General features: G+C 42.9%; 2 protein-coding genes across 3 annotated transcripts in view; both read right to left on the reverse strand.

Annotated features, from left to right (window-relative positions):
• Positions 1–21,795, reverse strand: part of PIP4K2B (phosphatidylinositol-5-phosphate 4-kinase type 2 beta) — a 453,863-nt gene that overhangs the window by 100,022 nt on the left and 332,046 nt on the right. The gene's annotated exons all lie outside the window — the stretch shown is intronic.
• The window catches only part of BRCA1 (BRCA1 DNA repair associated), an 85,568-nt gene that overhangs the window by 22,792 nt on the left and 40,981 nt on the right, over positions 1–21,795 (reverse strand). Inside the window, exons 9-13 of the mRNA XM_063127425.1 lie at positions 14,403–14,524; positions 8,152–11,382; positions 6,739–6,827; positions 5,490–5,649; positions 1,311–1,651 (exon numbers count right to left, since the gene is read on the reverse strand). Coding sequence (XP_062983495.1) covers positions 1,311–1,651; positions 5,490–5,649; positions 6,739–6,827; positions 8,152–11,382; positions 14,403–14,524 — 3,943 coding nt within the window. The remainder of the gene's footprint in view (positions 1–1,310; positions 1,652–5,489; positions 5,650–6,738; positions 6,828–8,151; positions 11,383–14,402; positions 14,525–21,795) is intronic.

The following is a 21,795-nucleotide window of genomic DNA, read 5'->3' on the forward strand; positions in this document are numbered from 1 at the left end:
TTTCTCTTTATTCATGTTCATCCAGTCAACTACTGACTTCAGGCAATGGTTTAGAATAGGTGGGGGGAAACTCATGGCTCTCCAACTGTTTTGGCCTACAACTCCCATGATCTTTCACCATTGATTATGCTGCCTGGGATTGATGGGAGTTCTAGGCCAGAACATCTGGAGGGCCACAAATTACCCAATCCTGCTTTAGAACTTTGACCATCTCCCTGGAACATAATGAAAAGGAGAAACAGCACAGCGTCATATTGACCACATGTTTATTGGTGTGACCACATGTTTATGACACCATATTGGTGGTACACTACAATATGTGGTGTCACCCATACACATATTGGTGCCATCTTATTGGTGGTACACTCTGCTGCTGCTGCCTCTGTGTACTGCTGCATTCAGTTTGGTGGCAGGCTTCCAAAGATGATTCCCAAAGGTAAGGATGCCAAATAGCCAACAGTCCCTGATGGACTGGGTTCGGATGACATAATAGTCAACAGTTGATTAAATAGTCCACAGTAGACTAAATAGTCCACCACTGACTACTGTGTTGTCTGTGGGGCAAAAACCACACCACGGTTGGTTATTTCATCAATGGTGTGCAGAGATGATGATCAACACAACCACTGAATATTGTGTCTGTCAGGCTCCGTGGATTATTTCCCCTGCCTACAGAGTTCTGAGGCAAGAGTGGCAGAAACCCTTGCCACTTTTGCTCAGCGGGGCTCTACAGGCAGGGGCAATAATCCCGTCTGGGGAAGTGCCTGGGGAGCCGCTGATCATGCTGTCCCTTGGTGGAGTGCTGCGATCCACCACGCCCCATGCATTTCCCAGGACAGGCCCATTAGTTTCAATGGCGAGGCTGGAGAGAGCTGTCAGCATCATCTCTCTCTGGCCTTGGTGTCAAAACAAATGGGCAAGGTTGCGTTGCTGCGGTGGTGTGTGTTTCTCTGCAGCCACCACAGCCAGTTCAGGCTGCAGTGTCTGGGGAGGGACACACACTGCCGCAGCAACAAAAAAGTGGGGGAGCCTCCACTGGGAAAGGATGCAGCACTCAGGGTCTGGCTGCAGTGGTCATGGATGGCCACGCGTGCTGCTGCAGCAATAAGTACTCTGCAAAGTGAAGGAGCAATTATTAAGCCTGCAAATTAAGAAGCCTCCATTCCATTTTAAGAGAGTTTTTTGTATCACACCCCGCAACTTTTTCTTCTCCTTCCCCCTATTCCCCCCCGCTTACTACATTTTTGCTGACTGAAGAATTCTGGTGATCTCGCTGTGAAGGGACTACAAACGTATGAGTATGTGCTTACCAACTCGCCTTGGTTTAGACCCGATGCCACCAGAGACATATTCCTCTTACTGGTCAGAAGCGGACACTTTGAATTCCCTTTGCTGGTACTACAGTGTGTGGTGGTTGACAAGGGAGAGACCGGCATTCCCTGTACTTTGTGTCTTGGTGCACCTGGTATATCATGAGTGACAGCAGCCGCCCCCATTGCTGCCTCTTTGGCCAAACAGCTGGAAATTTGCTCTTCAGGCTTTGAAGAAGAGGTGGAATAACTGCCTGAAAGTCGATGCATGCTTTTGACAGTGGGGGAGAAGGCACCTAGAAGGCTTTGTTTGCTTTCAGATCTCAAGTTTGCTTTACTTCCTGGAACAGAAGAAAAAATCTCCATCACTAATATGTTTCATTACACTTTCTATATTTGTAAGAGACAAAAAATCCAGCACAAAAGATAGCCACAGGTCCAGAAGAAACCTGGCATATAAACTTTCACTTATTGTATGGCTTTAAGAACATGAAATATATAATCTAGAATTAGTTAATAATTTATACAGTTTGGGTAGTTCCAAAATGTCAAAGTATGAAGTTTAATCAAACAATAATTTCAAATATATTCAGTGTTATATACAAAGCTGTAAGAAGCTGCCCTGTAAGGTGTCCAAGTATAATATAATTTTTGCCAGATGGGAAAATGGAAACAGCAATAAAACAAAAGTTGAGTCATATGACATGATCACTCCTTAGCACCCTCTTCAGTGCTGTGGAGCCCATGTTGCTCCCCAGTATTCAGAGCAACCTCAGGTGATGAAACAGGCCAGAAGAACACTTCAAACCCAAGGTTTTTCAAGTGGTTTGGGGATTGTAAACATATACCCCATTAGCTCAGATGCCTACATCCTTAGAAGACCACTTTGACAGATTTGCTGAGCTCTTTGAGAATAAAACTGCTCACCACTGTGCTGACTTAGATATCACATTTTGTAGAGACACAAGATCTTCCAACTTGATCGGTGTTATAAGGTCAGTTTCAATTGCTGAGGCCCAAGGATGTGGACAAGGCAGTTGCATCTCTTAGATTGATCACCTTTCCCCTCTACCCTTGCCCATCTTGGCTGATCCAAAGTTGCTGGGCAGGGGTGGTGGGGTTGACTGAATGGATCCGGAGCAGGTGGACACATTCTTCTTGTGTGAGAGAGTGATACCAACCATCATTAAGGAGACAGTTGTGTGATCACTCCTGAAGACAACCACATTGGACTTGGAGGTGTTAAACAAGTATAAACCAAGGTGCTCATGAGTATGGTAGCAAACCACCTCCAGTCAGCCTTGGAAGACACCACTTATCTAGATCCATTTCAGTCTGAGTTCAGGTCTGGTTTTGGAACTGTGTAACAGGACCAGCTACACCCTGATTTGAGAGTGGAAGGGAGACCAGGTCAAATAAAGTGCCCCACTCCTGTTCGCCCTCTACTTCCTGGTGCTTTTCCACAGCCACTAGGTGGAAATCTTTATTTTCCTTACTAAACAACATTAAACCCCTCTAGGTCTCTTCTAAATACCTCTAGGTAGTGTGGGGGTTTGGCTTTTAGATATGGGGTGGGTAATCCAACAATAAAGGAGACCATGCGTTTAAGCAACAACTTTATAAATTTTACTGAAAAAGTATTATTAGTAGTAAAAAGGTTTTAACATCTGAATGGCTATCATGCACACATATAAAAAAAACCACACAACCAAAAGGTCAACACATCCTGCTAATTCCTAATAAGACTGCATCCCTATACTTTCCAAGTTTCCCCCAGCAATATCTTACTATCAGAGTTGTTAGCTTTTCCAAGCATACAGCTTCTCCCAAAGCAGTTCTCCAATCCCCCTCCCTCTTTCTATTTCTATCTTTCCAGCACTCTCTGTGAAAGAATAGGTCTGTAGTTTAGGGGTGCTTCTAGATCCATCATTGTCACTGAAGGCCCAAGAGACTGCAGTAAAAAGGACTGCTACGTACATGAGTTTCAGCTGGTATACTAGCCATGACTGTTCTAGATAGTCTGGCCACAGTGCCTCACACATTGGTAATCTCACGTCTTGATTAGCACTGTAATGCAGTTTATGAGGGTCTATACTTGGTCTGGAGGCTATAGCATGTATTGATTGTTGACTAGCATGCCTGGCCACAAACATGTAACATCTTTGTTGAGAGATCTTCACTGGCTACCAGTTTGCTAACCAGGCCAGGTTTAAGGTTTGGGTATTGACTTTTAAAGACCTAATTAGCTTGGGACTAGGGTACCTGAGAGAAAGGGAAGTTTGACTGCAAATTTCTTTCTCAGTATATTCTGGGGGACATTCCAGATCCTAGGGTTAGTGCCAAATTCTGGACAGCAGACAAGGTCCAATTAAGATGATCTCCTCCAGGGGGAGAGGCCGCCTTTTCCTGCCAGACCAGAACTAGAAGAGCCAAAGTAATTCCTCAACCTCTAATTCTAGGAATGGACATTAGCCCTCCTCCAGTCGTATAGCACTTCACCCGTCTTCCATGATTCACAAAGATAATAGACAGTGGTTGTGTGAGTTCTTCTGCCAGCTCCTTTATTACTCTTAGATGCAGTTCATTGGCCCTGGAGATTTGAACTCGTTCAAAGAAATTAGATGTTCCTTGATCATTTGTTTATAAGTTTCAAACTCATGCTGTGGCCAAACACATTCTTACCAGCCTTTGTGAGGTGCAACCCGTCACTTGCTAGCAATGCATCTTCCAAGTAGCATAGCCCGTGGTCCCAGAATCCGAATCTCTCACGTCAGCACCACTTTCGTAGCCAGTCGTTCACCTGGATTCTATTTGTCTTCCAAGAACTGGGAGGATGGATGAGAAAACTACCTTGAGTTCTTGAGTTTCCCCCCCAAAGCTTCAAAGTGTGACGTGATTTCTTCATAGCTCCGCTGGCAGTATTATCTGTTCCCACACGGATTAGAAGAAAAGAATACGTGTCAGTGGGCTTTATGAGCTTTGGCAACCCTTCAGTCACATCTCTAATCCATCCTCCAAGGTGACAGCATACCGGGCAAGTCGTTGGGTCTTCACAACATACTTCAGTTTCAATCCCACGCAGCAGGGAGTCTCCCACAATGACTACTCCTCTTCTCGTTGTTGTAGGCCTTGGTATTATTGTCTCTGCTTGACTGAACTTTTGCCTCTTGCTCACTGTTGCACAGGGTCTCCTGTAACTCTTCCTTAGCAGGCTGTCCTCCAGTCTCATCCTGTAGTAGCTGTTGCTCTTCCACCTCCTGTGCTTCTTTGCTTCTCTCTGTTCTAAGAACTGTTTGTCTTCTCTTATTCTTTGGAGGGTGGACAGTCGCCGCTCACTTTTTCTTCCAATAGTGCAACCACTCATTGCAGGTGTACACCATTTTGATCTCAGGCAGGAACACAAACATTGCACACACCTTGCAGGTCACCACCACTGGAGAATCCTTTCCATGCATAGTCTATATTCCATTTTTGTTTCTGCCTTTCCAATTGTATTAGTATAGGCTGTGCTTTGTCCTGTCCTCCCTGAAGGTTAATAACAGAGTTCTATACTATATTTGCTAGGGACCTTCCCAATGATGTCCCCTGCTGAATTCCTGTTTGATCTCCCTGCTCGCTCTCTGGGAGCTCACTTCCTTATGTACCTTCTAGACCAGCTGGGGCAGCTTCTCCTTCTCTGCTCAGTTAGGAGTCAGGAAACAGAATGAAACTCCTTGCCCATTCAGCTGCTGAGAGCAATCAGGACACATCCCTTCAGTCCCAGCAGCAGGTCTCAGGACATGCCCCTTCAATCACAGCTTTCAAGAACACATGGTGAGCAGGCAGCAACTTTGAAAAGGCAGTCTCCTGCAGATGCATGGGTGAGTGCCCAACAAGTTTGAACCTGGACCACCAAAAAACTCCTCTTGTGCAGCCCCCCATCCTCAAGTCATTACCTAATAGAAGCTCGCTTTTAGCTCCCTCAATTTCAAGCTATCCCTCTAGTAACTCTGTGTGTGTACTTGCGTGGTTCTGTATCTCTCTGTGCCTCACAGCAGCTTATGAATTTTAGAATGAAAATGTTTTTATAATAGAGAGTAGACACAGGATTATTTCAGGTTATTTGTTTACAGGTAGGAAGGGATTCTGGATACTCAGCCAGTCTTCTTGGGAAAAATGTAAAGGCACTGCCCTACTCACCCTTGGCTGATCTTGTCTGTCCGCCACTGAAATCAACTTCCTTGCCAGGTAGTGACCATCCTTTGGGGGCAACACTCTGGCTTCCATGTTTGAGAACTGCTTCAAGAACAGCCATCTTCTGCTGAAGTTTCTTTAAGTTGTTTTGCATGGCATCTCTTTGCTGCACAAGGAAGAGAATGAAACAAGGGACTTACGTGTGAAAACTGAACAGAGCGTATAAATATACGCCATGTGAAGTTAGGCAGGTGACTAAAGGGAAGAGGGACTTTTAGATTGTGGCACTCTCTCTCCAGGGAGGCTTGCCTGGGAAATACGCTGTGTTTTATTAGTTATTGTAAACCACCAGGAAATTTTTTTAATTGAATAGAAATGGCTTAATAGCTTTAAAAGGGTTACTCCTTCTTGCTCCAGCAGGCAAGACCACTTGGTCCTCTCAAGTGGAAGGAGCTTCTCATAGCAAAGAAAAACTCAGAAGACAATAAAATTATGCAACTCTACTTATAACTGTGGTTGACAACACAGCTATGAAAACAGTACAGAGAAGGATGAATGGGGGGATAAGACAGAAGCTCAAGTTATTGGGGCTCAAGTTATTCTCCACCCTCCCAAAGAGAACTAAAACATCATGTAAATGCTACATTTTTTTCTTCTTCAGTGGGAGGATATCCTAGCATTGCATGACCAGAATCGCTGTCATTACTGCTGCCTCTGGATTCAAGTCTGAACTACCTGTTGAAGTACCTATGAATATGCAAGCCCTGGTCAGGGGTTGCTGTGGTCATGTCATCCACACCTTGCCAGTGGGGGTTATTTGAGGGATAAACAACCCTCACATTTGAGGGTTAAACAAACGTTTGTTTATGAGAGGTGTTTAAGTCTCAGATAATCCCCACTACCTAGGTTTTGACGACACAAAAAGCCCTAATTGTGGTTTATATATTCATAATGGTGGATGGTGCACACTGCAGTGCCCTGAGGGTTAATTAACCCATGTCATCCAAACCAGATAAGGGTCCACCTTATCTAGCTGCTCCTTTCCTACATCATACATTGGATTAGGAAGATAGGCACAATCTGTTCTAAAAGTGACAAAGAGATTAAGGTTCAACAATATTCCAGGTAAGGCAGCTTGTCCCACTCTTCTAGTAGCTTTCCAAAAAGCCTCCCCTCTCCAGATCCTAACTTTTCTTGCTATAGCATGCCTGCGTTAGTCCTTCATATTCAAGTCTGAAAGTGCATAATTTCATACCTGTGTGGTGAGGATCTCACTCTGGGAGGATAATCCCATATAATCCCCCAGGTGGTTAGCTTCACTATCATAGCCTATGGTTTCTTCACCTTTAAAAGATCAAAAACATTTCACATATAGAAAACTGGAGAGCATAGAGAGACCATTCCCAAGTTGACACCTTATCTTTATTTATGCAAATGAAGTGCCCAACACACACACCCAGGAAGAAGAGTGGGAAGCTTTGGCTGAAAGAGCAACAAGAAAAGATGGTGAAGGTTATAGAACTACACAATCCCTGCTTTCCTGCAAAATCAGAATTTGGACTGAATTTTGGCTGATTGGATAAGCAGTGAAAAGGCTACAGAAATATTCCCAATTCCTACAGGCCAGGAATTGATGTTTAAATAACTGGAATTACTCAATGCTGGACAATGACAAGGCCAAACAAAGTATGAAAATATATTGGCAGTAATATCTCAGAAGGCAGGGGACTGCAGAACTTCAAAAGTAGAAGAAATGTCTCCAATTCTCTCTCTGGAGGTAGAAAAATTAAGCAAACTTGTTTCAGTTGCATTTTTTTGGGAGCTTAAGAATTTGTTTACCCTAGAAAATATATGTATTTCTTTTTGAGTGGCTTGAATCTCTGAGGGCTTGATTTTCCTAAACAGTAACCTCTTGAGAAACTACCATCTGCTTTAGCAAGACTGCTTCAGCAGGAACTCAGACAACCTGTTCTTCCCACCCTTACCATAGAGATTTCATCTCCACCTCTAAGTAATGGCAACCTATAATGCATGTATAGGTCTAAATCCTTTTTAAAGTCATTGATCAACACTATATCTGAGGACAAGGAATTTCACTGCTTATATTATGTACTGTGAGTGCATGCATGCATAAACCAGTTGTCCACATCCATCTACATTCCTCAGTAGAAACTGCAGGTATATACTTGCTCATTTGGGTAATATATAACTTATAAGAAAAAGATATAGTGGACTCTTGCTATAGGTTATTTTAGTGCTAATTCATGCTTTATGCAGCAGTACAAGTAAATTGATGTCTGCTGCAGTGAATATGCAAAGTATTTGGGGGATATATATCTTCCCTCTATATCCAGGAAACACAGAGGAGATATGCAATAGTTTAGTGTAGGAGGAAAAAACAAACAAGAATCTCCTTTTCAGTTAGCATAATGCAGGATAGCTGTCAAGGGAGACAGGACCCTTCCTGGACATTTAAAAAAATTAATGTCCTTAGATATTTCTGTGCCTGGGGCTTGCAGACTTAGGCTTTCTTATAAAACATACTGTGGCATAGAAACATCTTTATCCTAACTGAGCTGGTGATAGAGGCAAAGGGGAGAGAATTCAAGTTGCAGATAGTTGTTTTAAAATAAAATAGTAATTAATAGTAGAAATAACGCCCTTTTACCTAAATTGGATTCTGAAATCATGTATTCTTGCTGTTCGTCTTGACTAATATCTTTGGAGACCTTACACATGGATTGAGGTGTTTTTTTATTCCAACTGAGGCTTGCCAGCTTTTTTCTGGAACTAAGAGCTAGAGTTAATTGTCTTGAGTCATGAGGTTTGCTGCTGGAGTCCCCGGAAGCATGTGACTGGGAGGAAAACAAATTCATAGAGCACTCTGATTCCTGGCTTGGAGAGACATCCCCAACCTTGCATTTGAGGTTACTTATGCCGTTGCTCTTCCATGCTAGCAACTCTGTTGACGGATCCTTCTTTTTCATTGGTTGTGGTGGTGTGCTTACCGATTTACCAAATATCAATGCCTGAAAGCAAGGCAACTCTTCGTCTTCGCTGGAATTTTCCTCTTCCGAGGATGGCAGCTTCTGCACCTGTTTCTTGCAGGCTGAAAAATGGGCTTTACTCTTCAACTTAGAACTGCTTCTGTTGTCGCTGTCCATCTCTCCCGCAAGGAGGGGTTGCTTCTCTGTTTCAGCAGACATGGCTAAGGTATCTTTCCTGTCCATTTCCCAAAGGTTAAGCGAAGCCACTTTGTTTTTGATGGGAGGGCCTAGCAAGTCCTCTGGTGTCTCAGATAACAGCTCAAAGTCATGCAACTCCTCCTCAGAGAACTGCTCCACGTTCTCTCTAGGAAACAGGCACTTAGGAACACCCAGGCTGGAGTTATCAATTGCTTTTCCTATGTCACTATTCATTTGCTTTTGTTCCATGCTACTTTTCTTTTCAAGATGGACACAGCTAGATTCAGGAAGTGGTGACTGACAAATTGAATGACATGTCTGCATCAATTCTGGCTGAGAGTGTAATGTCAGCCCTGAGTTTTCAACGTCTTCAAATCCTGCTTGTGAAAAGCTGGGTGTACTGGAACTTGTCTTATTAACAAGAGTTAAAATGGCGTCTTGGACGTTGCTATTTCTACCAACACTAGGGATTCTGCTACTGCTGCTGCCGCCATTTGAGCTTGCACTTCCCCCATCTACTTCTGGATATATGCTTTCTTCAGTTGGTGGCTTTTGACTTTGCACCTGACTTCCATCCTCTACATTCTCAGTTGCTGACTGCATTGTCAAGGATGGCTGATCTGGGAATGGAACATGTGAGGCAACCTGGAGATGCTCAGCTCTATCTTTATGCTCAGAGAAATAGGAAGTGCAAGATGCCACTTTTTGGACAGAGATACCTTTATTCACCACACAGACAGCAGCTTCTCTTCTCTTCTCACAAATCCTGTCTCTGTTTTGATTTGATTTCTTCAAACAGTCAACTTTGCTGTTTTCCATCTTGCCAACATTCAATTCCCTTTGAATTTCTGTAGCAGATTCCTTCACTGGATGTTGATGCAGCAAGAATGACTGGCGTTTGCAGCCACTGAATATCTTCCGCATAAAGCCTATACCCAGTTCACTGTCATCAGTTTCTGGGTTCAATTCCAAAGCCTCTGTAGCTTTATCATCTATTTCAGGGTACTTACAGATTTCTGTCAGATCACCTGTGCAAAACGCATCACCCTTTGGTGACTGAGCACACAATGCATTATTCTCAGGTTGATGTGCTACTAGGAACTGTTTGTCCTCAGAATTGGTTTGCTCCACCTCTGTAGGATGAAACTCCAGGAGTGAATAACTATTTTGGGAGATTACATTAGGAACAATACAGCAAGGACTGTGGCCCTCTGTAGTATGTTCAGTCCTTGGAATACCTTTTGCAATTCCCATCACACAATTCCCATCCATGCCCATCAGGCTGGTATCTGACAAAGAAATGCTCTTCTGCAGCTCACCCTGCAACACATTGGGGTTATCTTTTGCTACGGAGGAAGTTGGCATGATTCCCGCTTGAGACCAACTTTGTTTCTTTTCTCCCTCATCCACTTGTTTCCTTTTTATCTTTGCTGGTTCACTTCTCCTCCGAGCTCCTCCTGACTGTAACTGAAGCCCCCTGTCTTCCCTCCAGGCTTCTTCTGTGAGCAACTGAAGCCTCCTGCTCCGCCTGACTTGCATCTGGCCTGTTCTCAGTTCCCTAGGCTCCTTGTCATCTACATGTATGTTGGCATTCTCAGGAGACCTGGAACTTCTATCTCTCACAACTTGAGGTGCACCAAATGACTTGCTTAATGGTCTACTTTTTTTGCTCAAATAGTTAACTTTCTTCAGATTTTTCAGGTTTGTTTCTGGCAATTTGTGGTATCTGCTCTGAGGTTGTTCACTTGCATCAGCTCCCAAAATGGACACACCTTCCATGACAAGTACTGCTGAGAACTCAGCTTCCTTTAGGTCTGCTACAGGTCTGTCATCAATAACGGCAAGGGCTTGGTCACATACTTCCAAAGGAGAATTTTCATCTCCACCAGGCCTCTTACTACTTTCTGTCACATCATGCCTTTTGACGAAGTCACTGGCCTTCCTTTTTCTCGTTACGGATTTTTTTATGGGTGTATCACAGGATTTTGTGTTCACAGCAGTGCCCTTATCTGCTTGGAACTGGATTGTTTCCCTTTTATTCCAAAGGGGGGCTGAGTTGCATTTCCTTTTGTATGTTCTCCTAAATATTTTATCTTGAATTTTTGAGGTAATTGGTTTGGACAAAAACGTGTCACCTTCACACCCCACTGTGAACTTCCCTTGGACTTCCATCTGCTCGGTCTTTTGGGAGACACAAGAATCTGCATCTGACAAATATGGGTCTGGATCCTGATTCACCTCCTCATTGAGAACATCCTGAAGGGAGCTGGGAGAATGGACCTCCTTGCTTTTAGAAAACCACTCATTGACTTTCTGGATGCTCTGCTTCAGTCTCTTCCTAGGGACTTGACTCAAGGGACTGTCAGATGAAGTATGGGAATGCAGCAACTTTTCCTCATCTTCACACAGGTTTTGTGCACTTCCAGTAGGCAATCCAATGCCAGCCCTTTCTGTGCCATTACCTGCCTGTTTATCTGCAGAGAGGTTTGTGGCTTCACCAACCAATTGCACCATACTGAGTAAAGAGCAAGAATCATCCTCATGTCTGGAACTGGAGTCAGGTTTCCTGGTATCTTGCTCCATGGAAAGATCTGGAAAAAACAAACCCTGACTCCTCTCCACAGCCATGCTCTCCTCAACAACTTCAATGTTTTCAGGACTGGCTGGAGTTCCTTCTGTGCTTCCTAGTCCTTCTTCCGAGAAACCACATGTGCCTGAAAAGAGAAGACCTTAGAAATGAGATTGGCTTATCTCCAGCACTTCCTTCCTTCCTGCTCTTTTCTACATCTAATGGTGCTAGTTCAGGCCCAGCCACTCGTTTCCCAGAAATTCTATTCACAGTTAACCAGTTAAACCAAAACTGTTTCCCTATGATCAGGTGATGGAGCTTCTAAGAATGCTTACAAGTGAGAAGCTCTAGAATAATTCTCCTGGCCAAGAGTACTGTTGGCTTCACAGTAGTCAGTAAACAAATAGCAGCCCTTGGCACAAGAACCCTCTGTTCTTTTCCTTTTTTCCTGAACTACAATAGTCAGCAAGTATAAATTCCCTGCTTAACTTAAGTCCCTTACTATACCAGCAGGCATCCTAATAGCTTATTCACGAACCAGAAATTCCTGTGGGAAACAATCCTATAGCCCCTAGACAAAATCGGCCGGGGTGGGTGGGGAGATAGGTTATTTTGGATTCCTGGATCTGAGGTCAGAGACAGTGGTCCAAACTCAGACCCAAGAGTCTAAGTTCCCCTCCCCTTCCCCCCTCGCAGCCAAGCCAGCAAGCTCGAAGAGGATGGAAAGGGAGAGTTCTGCGGGCAAGGAGTGGAGGAGACCGGGGCAGCCGGTTTAAGAAGAATCCTCTGGCTACCCTAGCCTCCTTCCCTCCCTCTCTGCAGAGCCCCAGCTAGACAGGCAAAACCGCCTGTTTAGTGAAAATGCAGTCATGGAGGCCATGATTGCTTCTGTGCTCCTTCTCCCCTGCATAAGATGCCCATTAGCTTCCAAGTTCAGACAGGCATCCCCATAAGATTGCACTGTAAGTGAACAAAGTACTTTCCCACATAGTATGAAGTGCTTTATAACTGAAAAAAGCAGTATCTGCTATGAAGGGCATAATTGTGGAAAGACAGGCCTACCATTACACTCTCACTCTTTTAGAAAAACTCTCCTCATGGATATAGGTCTAAATGCTTAGAAATCAAACGTGGCTTAAGTGGGGCTTTCAAGACTAAAATTTCATTTGGGTTCTACTACTATTAAACAGTTTTCCCTTTCTAATGCTGACTTAGAGAAAGGGCAGACTATAAATCATCATCATATTTCATGTTTTCATTCTGATCTGGTATGAAGGGCCAAAGAACATATAACATTAAGCAAACTATTTATTCATTTTTTAAAAAGTGGGCTTAAACTGGTCACAGTTTGAAGGGAAAGCAGTTTTGTGGGGGCCTGATCTGGTCCTCATGCCAGTTTACTGCCAACAATCCACCCTCCCAGTGGTTGTTTACCTTTGAAGGTACTATTAGTGCAAACAGCATTTTCAGGGGCAAATAGCAGCCGGGGGTGGGAGGGATAGCTGGTGGGAAACTGATGTGAGGCCTCAGTCTGGATCATACTGTGCTCTCGATAAGGGTCCCACACACCTGATTTTACTTCAAAATTAAAAAGGCCAGCTTAAGCACACCTTTAGGGGGAAAACAAGCTTAAAATAATGTGCAGTTTTGCCCTAAAACTTGCACATCACAAAACAGAAGAACTTTTGAGGCATATTTTATGATAGAAATTAGAACTGTTTAACCAATTTTTAAAAGCAGGTGGTAAAATATACTGATCTCAAAGGCAAACTGCCATCTTTATTAAAGACACTCCAAAATGGAATCTTTTCAACACTTGTAATATAATTGATCAACTAACAGGAGTGGACAACTTGTGGCTTTCCAGGTGTTTTAGACTACAATTCCTATCAGTCCTAGCCAGCATATCAAATGGTGTGGGACCATGGGAGTTCTAGGCGAAAACAACTCCTGGAGGGACAGAAGTTGCCCACCCCTAAATTAAAAGACCATATATCAAGAATCTAATGACCTTCATGAGTAATACCTAAGGATGTATTTTAATATGAACCAACCTAATTTGCACTTCCCAAACTAATACATGTACTGGAATGCAATTATCATTTGGTTTCTGCACTTCCCTGAATTTTGCAATGCAGTTCTTTAATCAACAAATATGTACAAAGATGCACACATTAGGGGAAAACACATATATTTGGGGAAGCGTTCACAAAAATCTGTATAAGATGAAATTGCATACAAAAATGCACATAGATTTTCGTGTGGATTTTAGAAAAAACACGAAATTTACAGAAAGTGAAACAGACAGATTCATCCACCCTACGAATTCCATATGCCCAAGGTGGTTTTCACAAGCAACTCCCCTAGTCACTGTATGCATCATGGCAACAGATTTTGAAACTGAAGGGATTCCAGTTTTAATGAACTGGGTTGGAATAAGGATTTGCTGATCAAAGCAGAAAATTCCATTAGGGATGCCAAAGCCTTAGTATACCTAAATAGTTTTTTTCTATCCAACCCTTCAATCAGCAGGCAACCTTAGTAGAAGGTTAATAAATGTGGATCTAAAAAAGGAACAAGCTAGCAAAATTTGCTTTACAACATCAGTAATATTGTAAAGCAAAGGACAGAAAAAAGGAGAAACAGGTTCTCAGGATGCAAGAAATTCTTATACATGTGCACAGGCCCTAGTGCCTTCATGCAAAATTAAGTTTTAAGACTTACATATGGGCATAGGCCTGTGTGACAATGTGCCTAATTAACCTTAAAATATAAATATATTTCTATGTTATGTGTCATTCCACAAATGTAACTTAATGCATTTTAATATTACAGTCCCTTGAGGAAGGCCTTTGAAAGAACACAAGCCGAAACGCGTCGGGCTTTTGCATCCTGAGAACATATTTCTCTATTTTCTGTCCTAACCTGGATGTTTCCTCCCTTCGGGTTTTCGTTCCTGTAAACCAAGGATTGTAACACTGTTTATTACTTCAACATATCATAAAAATTAGACCTAGAAAAAGTGTGACAGCCCAGTTTCAAAAAACACAAAAGAGAACTAACTAGCTAGAGTTGTGAACAAGTCTGGTTAATACCAGGACATTTGGACTCTTGTTTTAAGTGTCCCATCTATATAAAGTTCCCCCTGGAGAGAAATCCTCATACCTAAGATATGTAATGATGCCCAGTCTTCAGCAATTGGCTCAGGATGTTCCACATGACAAGGACTTAGGCTTCGATTCTTAGCACATGGTTCACCAACTTGAGACAAAGAATTATTTCTACTACTGTGGAGAAGAGTGAAACAAGGTTATTCAGGTGATATTTGATTAACTATTTGACAGCCTTTTAAAATCAGGCTCAATCTTGAATCCTACTCAGAAAACTAAATAAAACCAAAGCAGTTCCTGTAAGATTGGTATATTACTTCCATCTACTGCTGGGGTGAGGGGGGGTAGGGGAGAGGGAACCAAAGGGGGAAAACTCCCATGGGTCTTAGCTGGCAACTAGTTCTGCTAATCAACCACTTTGAGAATGCCCTCCTGTCTCCAGCCCCTTCAGGGTGATAGGAGAGAAGGATAAAAAATAAATAAACCCTTCTCTTTTTTTGTCTCCAATCTCTCATGCTCTCTCTCTCTCATTCTTCCAAGCTATTTCATGAAGTTCAAAAGTGAGAGAGAGTTTACACCCGCGTGAGGAAAAGTAAATGGTATCTCCCAAATGACCAAAGCTGCTTCAGTGGCTACCAGGGGTGGGCAATACATGGCCTGTGGGATACATGTGATTCCTGACATCGAAATTCAGGGCCAAACTACTATGGAAGGGTAAGGACATGTTTAGCTTTAAAACAAGCTGAATTTGTCCTTTTTACCCTTCTGTAGTGTTTGCTATCAAAATGTGGTGGCTAAAACCCTATGGAAGAGCGATCTGATGTCAAGTTTCATCTCTTTATCTTTAAAAATGAGGGATCTGTAAGCATTTTTGTTACTTTCTATAGACTACAATGGAGCAGTTATTCCAACTTTTAAAAATCCCTAAAAATCAAGGCATGAACAGATCTGATTCAAACTTGGCATGGCTAAATCCCTACTTCAGAACTACCATGTTGTCAGGTTTCATCTCTTTATGTTTAAAAATGATGGAGCTGTAAGCATTTTGGTTAATTTCCATTGACTATAATAGGGTGGTTCTCCAAAAACGGAGTGGTTCTCTGACAAATAATCTGACGAAGTGGAGCAAGGGAGCCACTCCAAAAATCAGAGCAGAGAAGCCATTCAACGGAGCTCCACTTCAAATTTTGCAACAGAGCAAACCTGCTCTGCACACCCCTAGTAGCCACCTTCTTCTTTGTGGTCTCTGTGCCTGCGCAGGGCCAGCTTTGGAAACTTCTCTAGCTGAAAGTCTTTTAGGCGGGAACCCCTCCCCCACCGTCCACTGAGCATGCTCAGGGGTTCCTGCCTAATCCCCTCAGTTCTCTTCAACCGCCTGTAGGGTCAACAGCGTTTGGAGACTTCTCGTGTGTGGTATACTTTACCTCAGCTGAAAATATTCTATTTTCCTTCTTGCCTTTTCTCTCCAGTTTTTCTAACCTTTTCTATTTAGTTATTAAAAAAAAGAAAAGAAAAAAAAGGATTTGTTTGTTGTTACTTAGCCTTGTGGCTTATCAAGGCCTCTTCAAGAAGTGCCCCGTTTGCGGGCTGAAGATCACGCAAACCGACGGACACTCACTTTGTTTGCTCTGCTTGGGGGAAACACACACTGTGAAATCTTGTGTGTTTGTTTAAGTTCTCGAGGCAAACGAGAAAGAACCGCTCAGACTGCCTTTGGGCGATACTCTGGGATAAGGCGTTGGAGGCAGTGGAGAAACCAAGACCATCTCGACGCTCCAAATCTCCTATCGTAATGGAGTCTATGCCCCAACTTCCTCCAGCACGGAGTGAGCCTTACCGGTTCCCCCCTCCTCCTCTCAGTCCGCATCCGCAACGGCGGCAAAAGATTTTCTTAGAGAGCGAGAGAGTGTTCTGAGGCACACGACCCTCAGAGGAATAAGAGCAAAACTCAAGAATATAAATGCGAGGAAAAAGTCGTCGATACCGATTCATCAATACCGAGGAGCCAGGTACCGAACACATCGGTACCGAGGCATGTGGCAGGGCATAGGAGCCCTATGTCGAGCCTTCACTGCAAAGGTCTCTGCCGCTACCGATAAGCCCGATACTGAGGCTATCAATTTCGCTACCAATAAGCCGATACCGAGGCTATCGCTTCCGAGACCATACTCGATATCGAGACGGGCGACTCCATCCTCACCACCGGTACTGAACCCTCTGCCGCAAACAGAGCATATTGCTGACTCGCCGGCACCGTCTCCATTACGGATCATCACGGTACCGGCTGATGACCCTACCATAAAGGCATCGGTCTCGGAAGGCGAAATTAGAGGTTCGTCCATGGATAATACCTCGGCTGATCGGGGCCCTTTTTCCCCTCGATACCGAGAAGAGCCACAACCCATCGACACCGACGGATGTCGGTACTGATAAACGCCACAGCAACCATCAGTCGATACCGAAGGTTATCGATACCGACACTCGTTGCCTTATGGTTAAGCCCGGGACCATTCACCGGCTTTAACTCATTCAGTATGCCACCCATGGCGAACGACCTATGTCCCCTCCAAGAATGCGGGATTATTACGCTGATTGGCAACCTCCCCATTATCCTCTGTATTATTATGAGGATTGGAGACACAGAAGGCACCTAGATTACTATTATCAAAGTCAAAGTTTGTTTATTTCGGTCATAGACCAGCACAACAGAAAACATAATCACAATAATATTAAAAAACCCAATATACAATAAAATACATACATAAAATCCATAAAACGTGGCAGTCTCAGCCTTAGTCTAAGGTGCAATAAAATTCTTCAACATTAATTTCTGTTGGCTTATGGCAACCGCACAAAAACTGGCCACTTTTAGAGTAATCTGAGGATTCTGATCCGATAGAAGATGTTTTATGTAATATTCATCTGATCTACCGGGAATTCGCTGCAGGATAGAGGTTATAAATGTTTGGCGTAGATCTTGATAAAAGGAACAATACAGCAGAACATGGCCTACTGTTTCCACTTTACCCATCTCACAGGGACATACCCGTTCTTGGTAGGGTACATTTCCAAACCTTCCATCCAAAAGGGCTGAAGGTAGAACATTAAACCTGGCCAGAGTGAAAGCTTTCCTGAATTTAGGAATATTCAAGTCCACCAGATATTTTGCATAAGCAAATATCCTCCCATTATCTCTAAATTCAGGATACCTTGAAGCCAAACTCAAATGATTTTGCAATTCTATATCCCAAATACATTGCTGAATTGTCATTTTAGCTTTTTCAAAACCAAGAGCAACTAGGGCATTTGATGAGAAGCCTAGAACTCTCAGTTTTTCATATAGTGTAGTTTTCCATTTTGTCTGGAATGTATCAATTAATGTCAGTGGGGCCAGGCCCACTGGGGAGAAAATCAGCTTCAGCCAGTAATGAATCCTAAGGATCCATATACGGGCCTCAATAGAAATTTGCCCTGTCTCTAAACGGACAATTACATTTGGAACACAACTTGGGACTCCCAAAACTGAACGCAAAAATTTAGTCTGAGTGACTTCAAAGGGGGCAAAATTATTGTATGCGCACAACTGTGATCCATATAACATCTGGGAGATGGCCTTCGCCTTGAAAACTTGAATGGCTGAGGGAATATATTGGCCTCCTTTCGTATAGAAAAAGCAGAGGAGAGCCTTGATGCTTCTCTGTGCATTCTCAATTGCATTTTTAGTTTGCAAACTCCATAAGCCAGAAGAATGAAATGTTATACCCAAGTATCTAAAGGATGAAACTTGTTTAATGGGATGGTTGTTAATCTGCCATTTATGCTTTAACCTTCTTCTGGAAAAAACCATAACCTTAGATTTAAGATGGTTAATCAACAGTAATTCATTTTTACAATAGAGATCTAACGCTTTTAAAAGACGTCTTAGTCCTACACTTGTTAAGGAAAGCAGCACAGCATCGTCGGCATACAGAAGTACTGACAAGGGCTTATTTGCCAATTTTGGGGGATGGGAACATACTTCCCTCACACTTTTAACTAATGAATTGATATAGAAATTAAAAAGAGTAGGTGCAAGTATACAGCCTTGCTTTACTCCATTAAAAGTTGTGATTTGATCAGTTAGGTGTCCCACCCGATCGCAACTTATCCAAAGATAAGTGTTCTCATATAAGCAGCGTATGAGAGTTAAGAGACGTCTATCAATATTTGTATCTGCAAATTTTTCCCATAACCTCTCTCTTGAAATTAGGTCAAAGGCCGATTTGAAATCAATAAAGGCTGCATAGAGAGTTCCTCTAGCTTTTGATGCATATTTTTCAACCAGGTGTTGGAGAACCAAGCCTTGGTCAATAGTAGATCGCCCAGACCTAAATCCTGCCTGTTCGTCTTCTAGAACGTTTCCTTGATCCAACCACATAACTAGTTCTTCATGAAGATGGCTGGCATACAATTTACTGATTATACTTAAAAGGCTGATGGGTCTGTAATTTGCAGGGTCCTATCTTTTCCCTTTTTTGTATATTGGGATGATAATTGCAAGTCCCCAATCTTCTGGGATGCAAGCTGAACGATCGATGTAAGTGAATAGGGCTGCCAAAACTGGCGCCCACCACTCTTTATTGGCTTTAAGTAGTTCTGGAGGGATGTTGTCTCCACCTGGTGCTTTGCCCTGTTTAAGTTTCAGGATAAGGTTATTTATTTCAGAAACAGATACAGAGGGCCACTCGGGAGCATTATTAATTAATGCTCTTGGAAACTGTTGGGAAACTTGCCCACTTGCATACATAGTATAGAAATGGGATTCCCAAACTTTAGCAGGGATAAGATACTCCGGTCTAGCTTTTATATTTGGCCAACCCCTCGAAATAACTTTCCAAAAGGTGGCTGAATCACCCGCCCTTGATGCATCTATTAAACTCTGCCATGCTTCCTTTTGGGCTTGCTTCTTTTTATCTTTAATCAGAGCTTTATATCTCCTTTTGTGCTCAAACCATTCCTTAGGAAGTACTGGAAGATTCTGTTCCCTGTACTGCCTGTATTTTTTAACTAAGAGGTGTTTTAAAGCAATGCAGTCTTGGTCAAACCACTTTTTAGATTTATTGGGCAAGGAGAGTTGTTGTTTACCCTTTTTATGCTTCAAGCAATTTTGAAGGGAGGAGATCAATATTTGGTATAATGATACTGCTTTTTCGGGGGATACTGCATTTAGTAGAACATCTCTAAGGTGGAGAATGCAATCCGAGTATAACATCTCAGATGTTGCTTTGTCTAGTTTGGCAGACCACCTAATCCGTGAGGATCTTATTTCTGCCTCTTTCATCATTGGAAAACTGTGTTCAGTGTGCACATTAAGGTTTCTCAGGTTTAGGGATAGCATTAAGGGTAGATGGTCACTCTCAACACGGTTACCCACCTTAAGCCCAGTCACCTTATTTAACAAATTATAAGAGACTATGATATAATCAATTGTTGATGCACCCAAACTTGACAGGAAGGTAAATTCCCCATTCATATCACCCTTTACACCGCCATTCAAAATGACTAAATCAAGTCTATTTATCATTTTCATAAGGCATAAGCCGGCGTAATTGCAACCCTTATCCTTAGATTGCCTATCAGGCAGGGGGTGGGCCTCCTCTGTTGCAGGTTGGTGTTCATGGAAATGGGCATACAAGGCTGCATCATTCTGACCAGTTCGAGCATTAAGATCACCCGCCAAGATCACCGAGGCTTCAGGATACAAATCTGTCAGCTTATTGATATACTCCTCCAATTTTAACCAATCTTCTTTAACCAATTGCTTTTCCCTATGTGGTGGCATATATACATTAATTACTAGTAAATTAAATGAATTAAACTTTAAAATCAACGCGGTGGCCAAATAAGTCAGGGGCTCCAATCTAGATAGGGAGGCCCTGATGCTTGTAGCTATTAGAATACCCAGTCCTCCTTTGGGCCACCCACCTTTGTTACTAGGAGTTGCATCTAAAGAGTAGGAGGCAAAGCCATTTATGGATAGATCCTCCCTGGCCCACGTCTCTTGAAAAAGTAAAATCTCATGCTTTTTTATGAATTCCATAAAGGGGGGATCTACCACTTTACTTAGCCAACCTGCAATATTCCAGGAAAGAAGACTTATTTGTGATATGTTACAGTGGCACTTTTTTTGTCAAACTGGTGCAGACCCCCCTTGCGGGAAGCTCTGAGTTGTTATAGTCACTCTGGGACAAGCAGATGAAGTTACTCCCCCTATAAGTGACTGATGCTCCTTTGCAATTTCCTCAGCCCCTGATGATGGCCTCAAGTCCTCCAGCTCTTCAATCAATTCCATCTGTGTCATGATCTTGCTAACATTAGTTTTCACTGGTCCCATCACCTTTATGAGGGGGTATACAGGTTCAGCAGGCCTTTCTGGAGATCCTAGTTCCTCTTCTTCCAAATATCGCATATCAGCCCATATTGGAAATTTTAGTCTGCTGGCACTTGCAGTGATCTCTTTGGCCACTGGGTCACGTTGCACAAGTTTATTATCCTGTCGAGTAAATTCTGCTATACCCAGACCTCTCTGTGAGCCTTTCTCCCCTCCATTGGAGCCATTTCCAACTCCCCTCCCACTGGTTTGATCGTTTTTCTGGTGGGTTAGGGCACGGTCCTCTACTGACCCGGGTGCTTCTCTCTTAGCCAACGGGCTTGCACATTCTGCTTGCCTGGTTATCAAATGTTCTCTCAAAGACGTCAGACGCCTCAGGATATCTTTCTGCGCTTCTAGGTCCAACGCACAGAAAGAGTCCAAAAGAGCTATCTCCTCATTAGTATAGGGTTCATCATCCTTATAGCATCTGTACCACTGATCCCATGCTGTTTTTTGATCAGCTTGGCCTTTAAGAGTAGGAGCCCTTTTGTGGACCATGTGAATGGGAATTCTACAGGCCGTCACTGAATCTGTGGAGTTATTCAAGTTTACTGAGTTGTTGGTCTGCTTCTTTCCACAGTGCTCCGGGTGTTTTATATTATATCCTCTTGAGTCCAGCAGTGATTCTTGGTTTTTTGGAGACACCCTTATACTGCTATAAATGGGACTTTCATTACTATCTGAGAACTTCTGGGTGTTTATACCTTTATGGCTAAAGAGAGTTCCGTCTGTGGTATCAAAGTCAATTCAATTTGTAGTGGCACATGTCTCCTTCTCATAGGTGTTTTTTGGGTATAAAGAACTGGAAAGACCTAAAGCCAGAGGTATCAGGTTTTCAAAAAATCTTGAGAAAAAAATGCCCCTCCCAGCAAAAGCTCCTCTGCTGTCATATACAGTTTTGGCCTTGCCCCACTCATTGAAGGTAACCACAGCACGAGCATGTGTATAATTATAGTATAAGTATTCCACGTGGACAATATTATTTAAAGTAACCAGCCTTGGGAAAACGGAATCCAAGATTATTTTAAAGTGCCGT

The sequence above is a fragment of the Elgaria multicarinata genome, chromosome 1 (assembly GCF_023053635.1).
Source record: "Elgaria multicarinata webbii isolate HBS135686 ecotype San Diego chromosome 1, rElgMul1.1.pri, whole genome shotgun sequence".
NCBI lineage: Eukaryota > Metazoa > Chordata > Lepidosauria > Squamata > Anguidae > Elgaria > Elgaria multicarinata.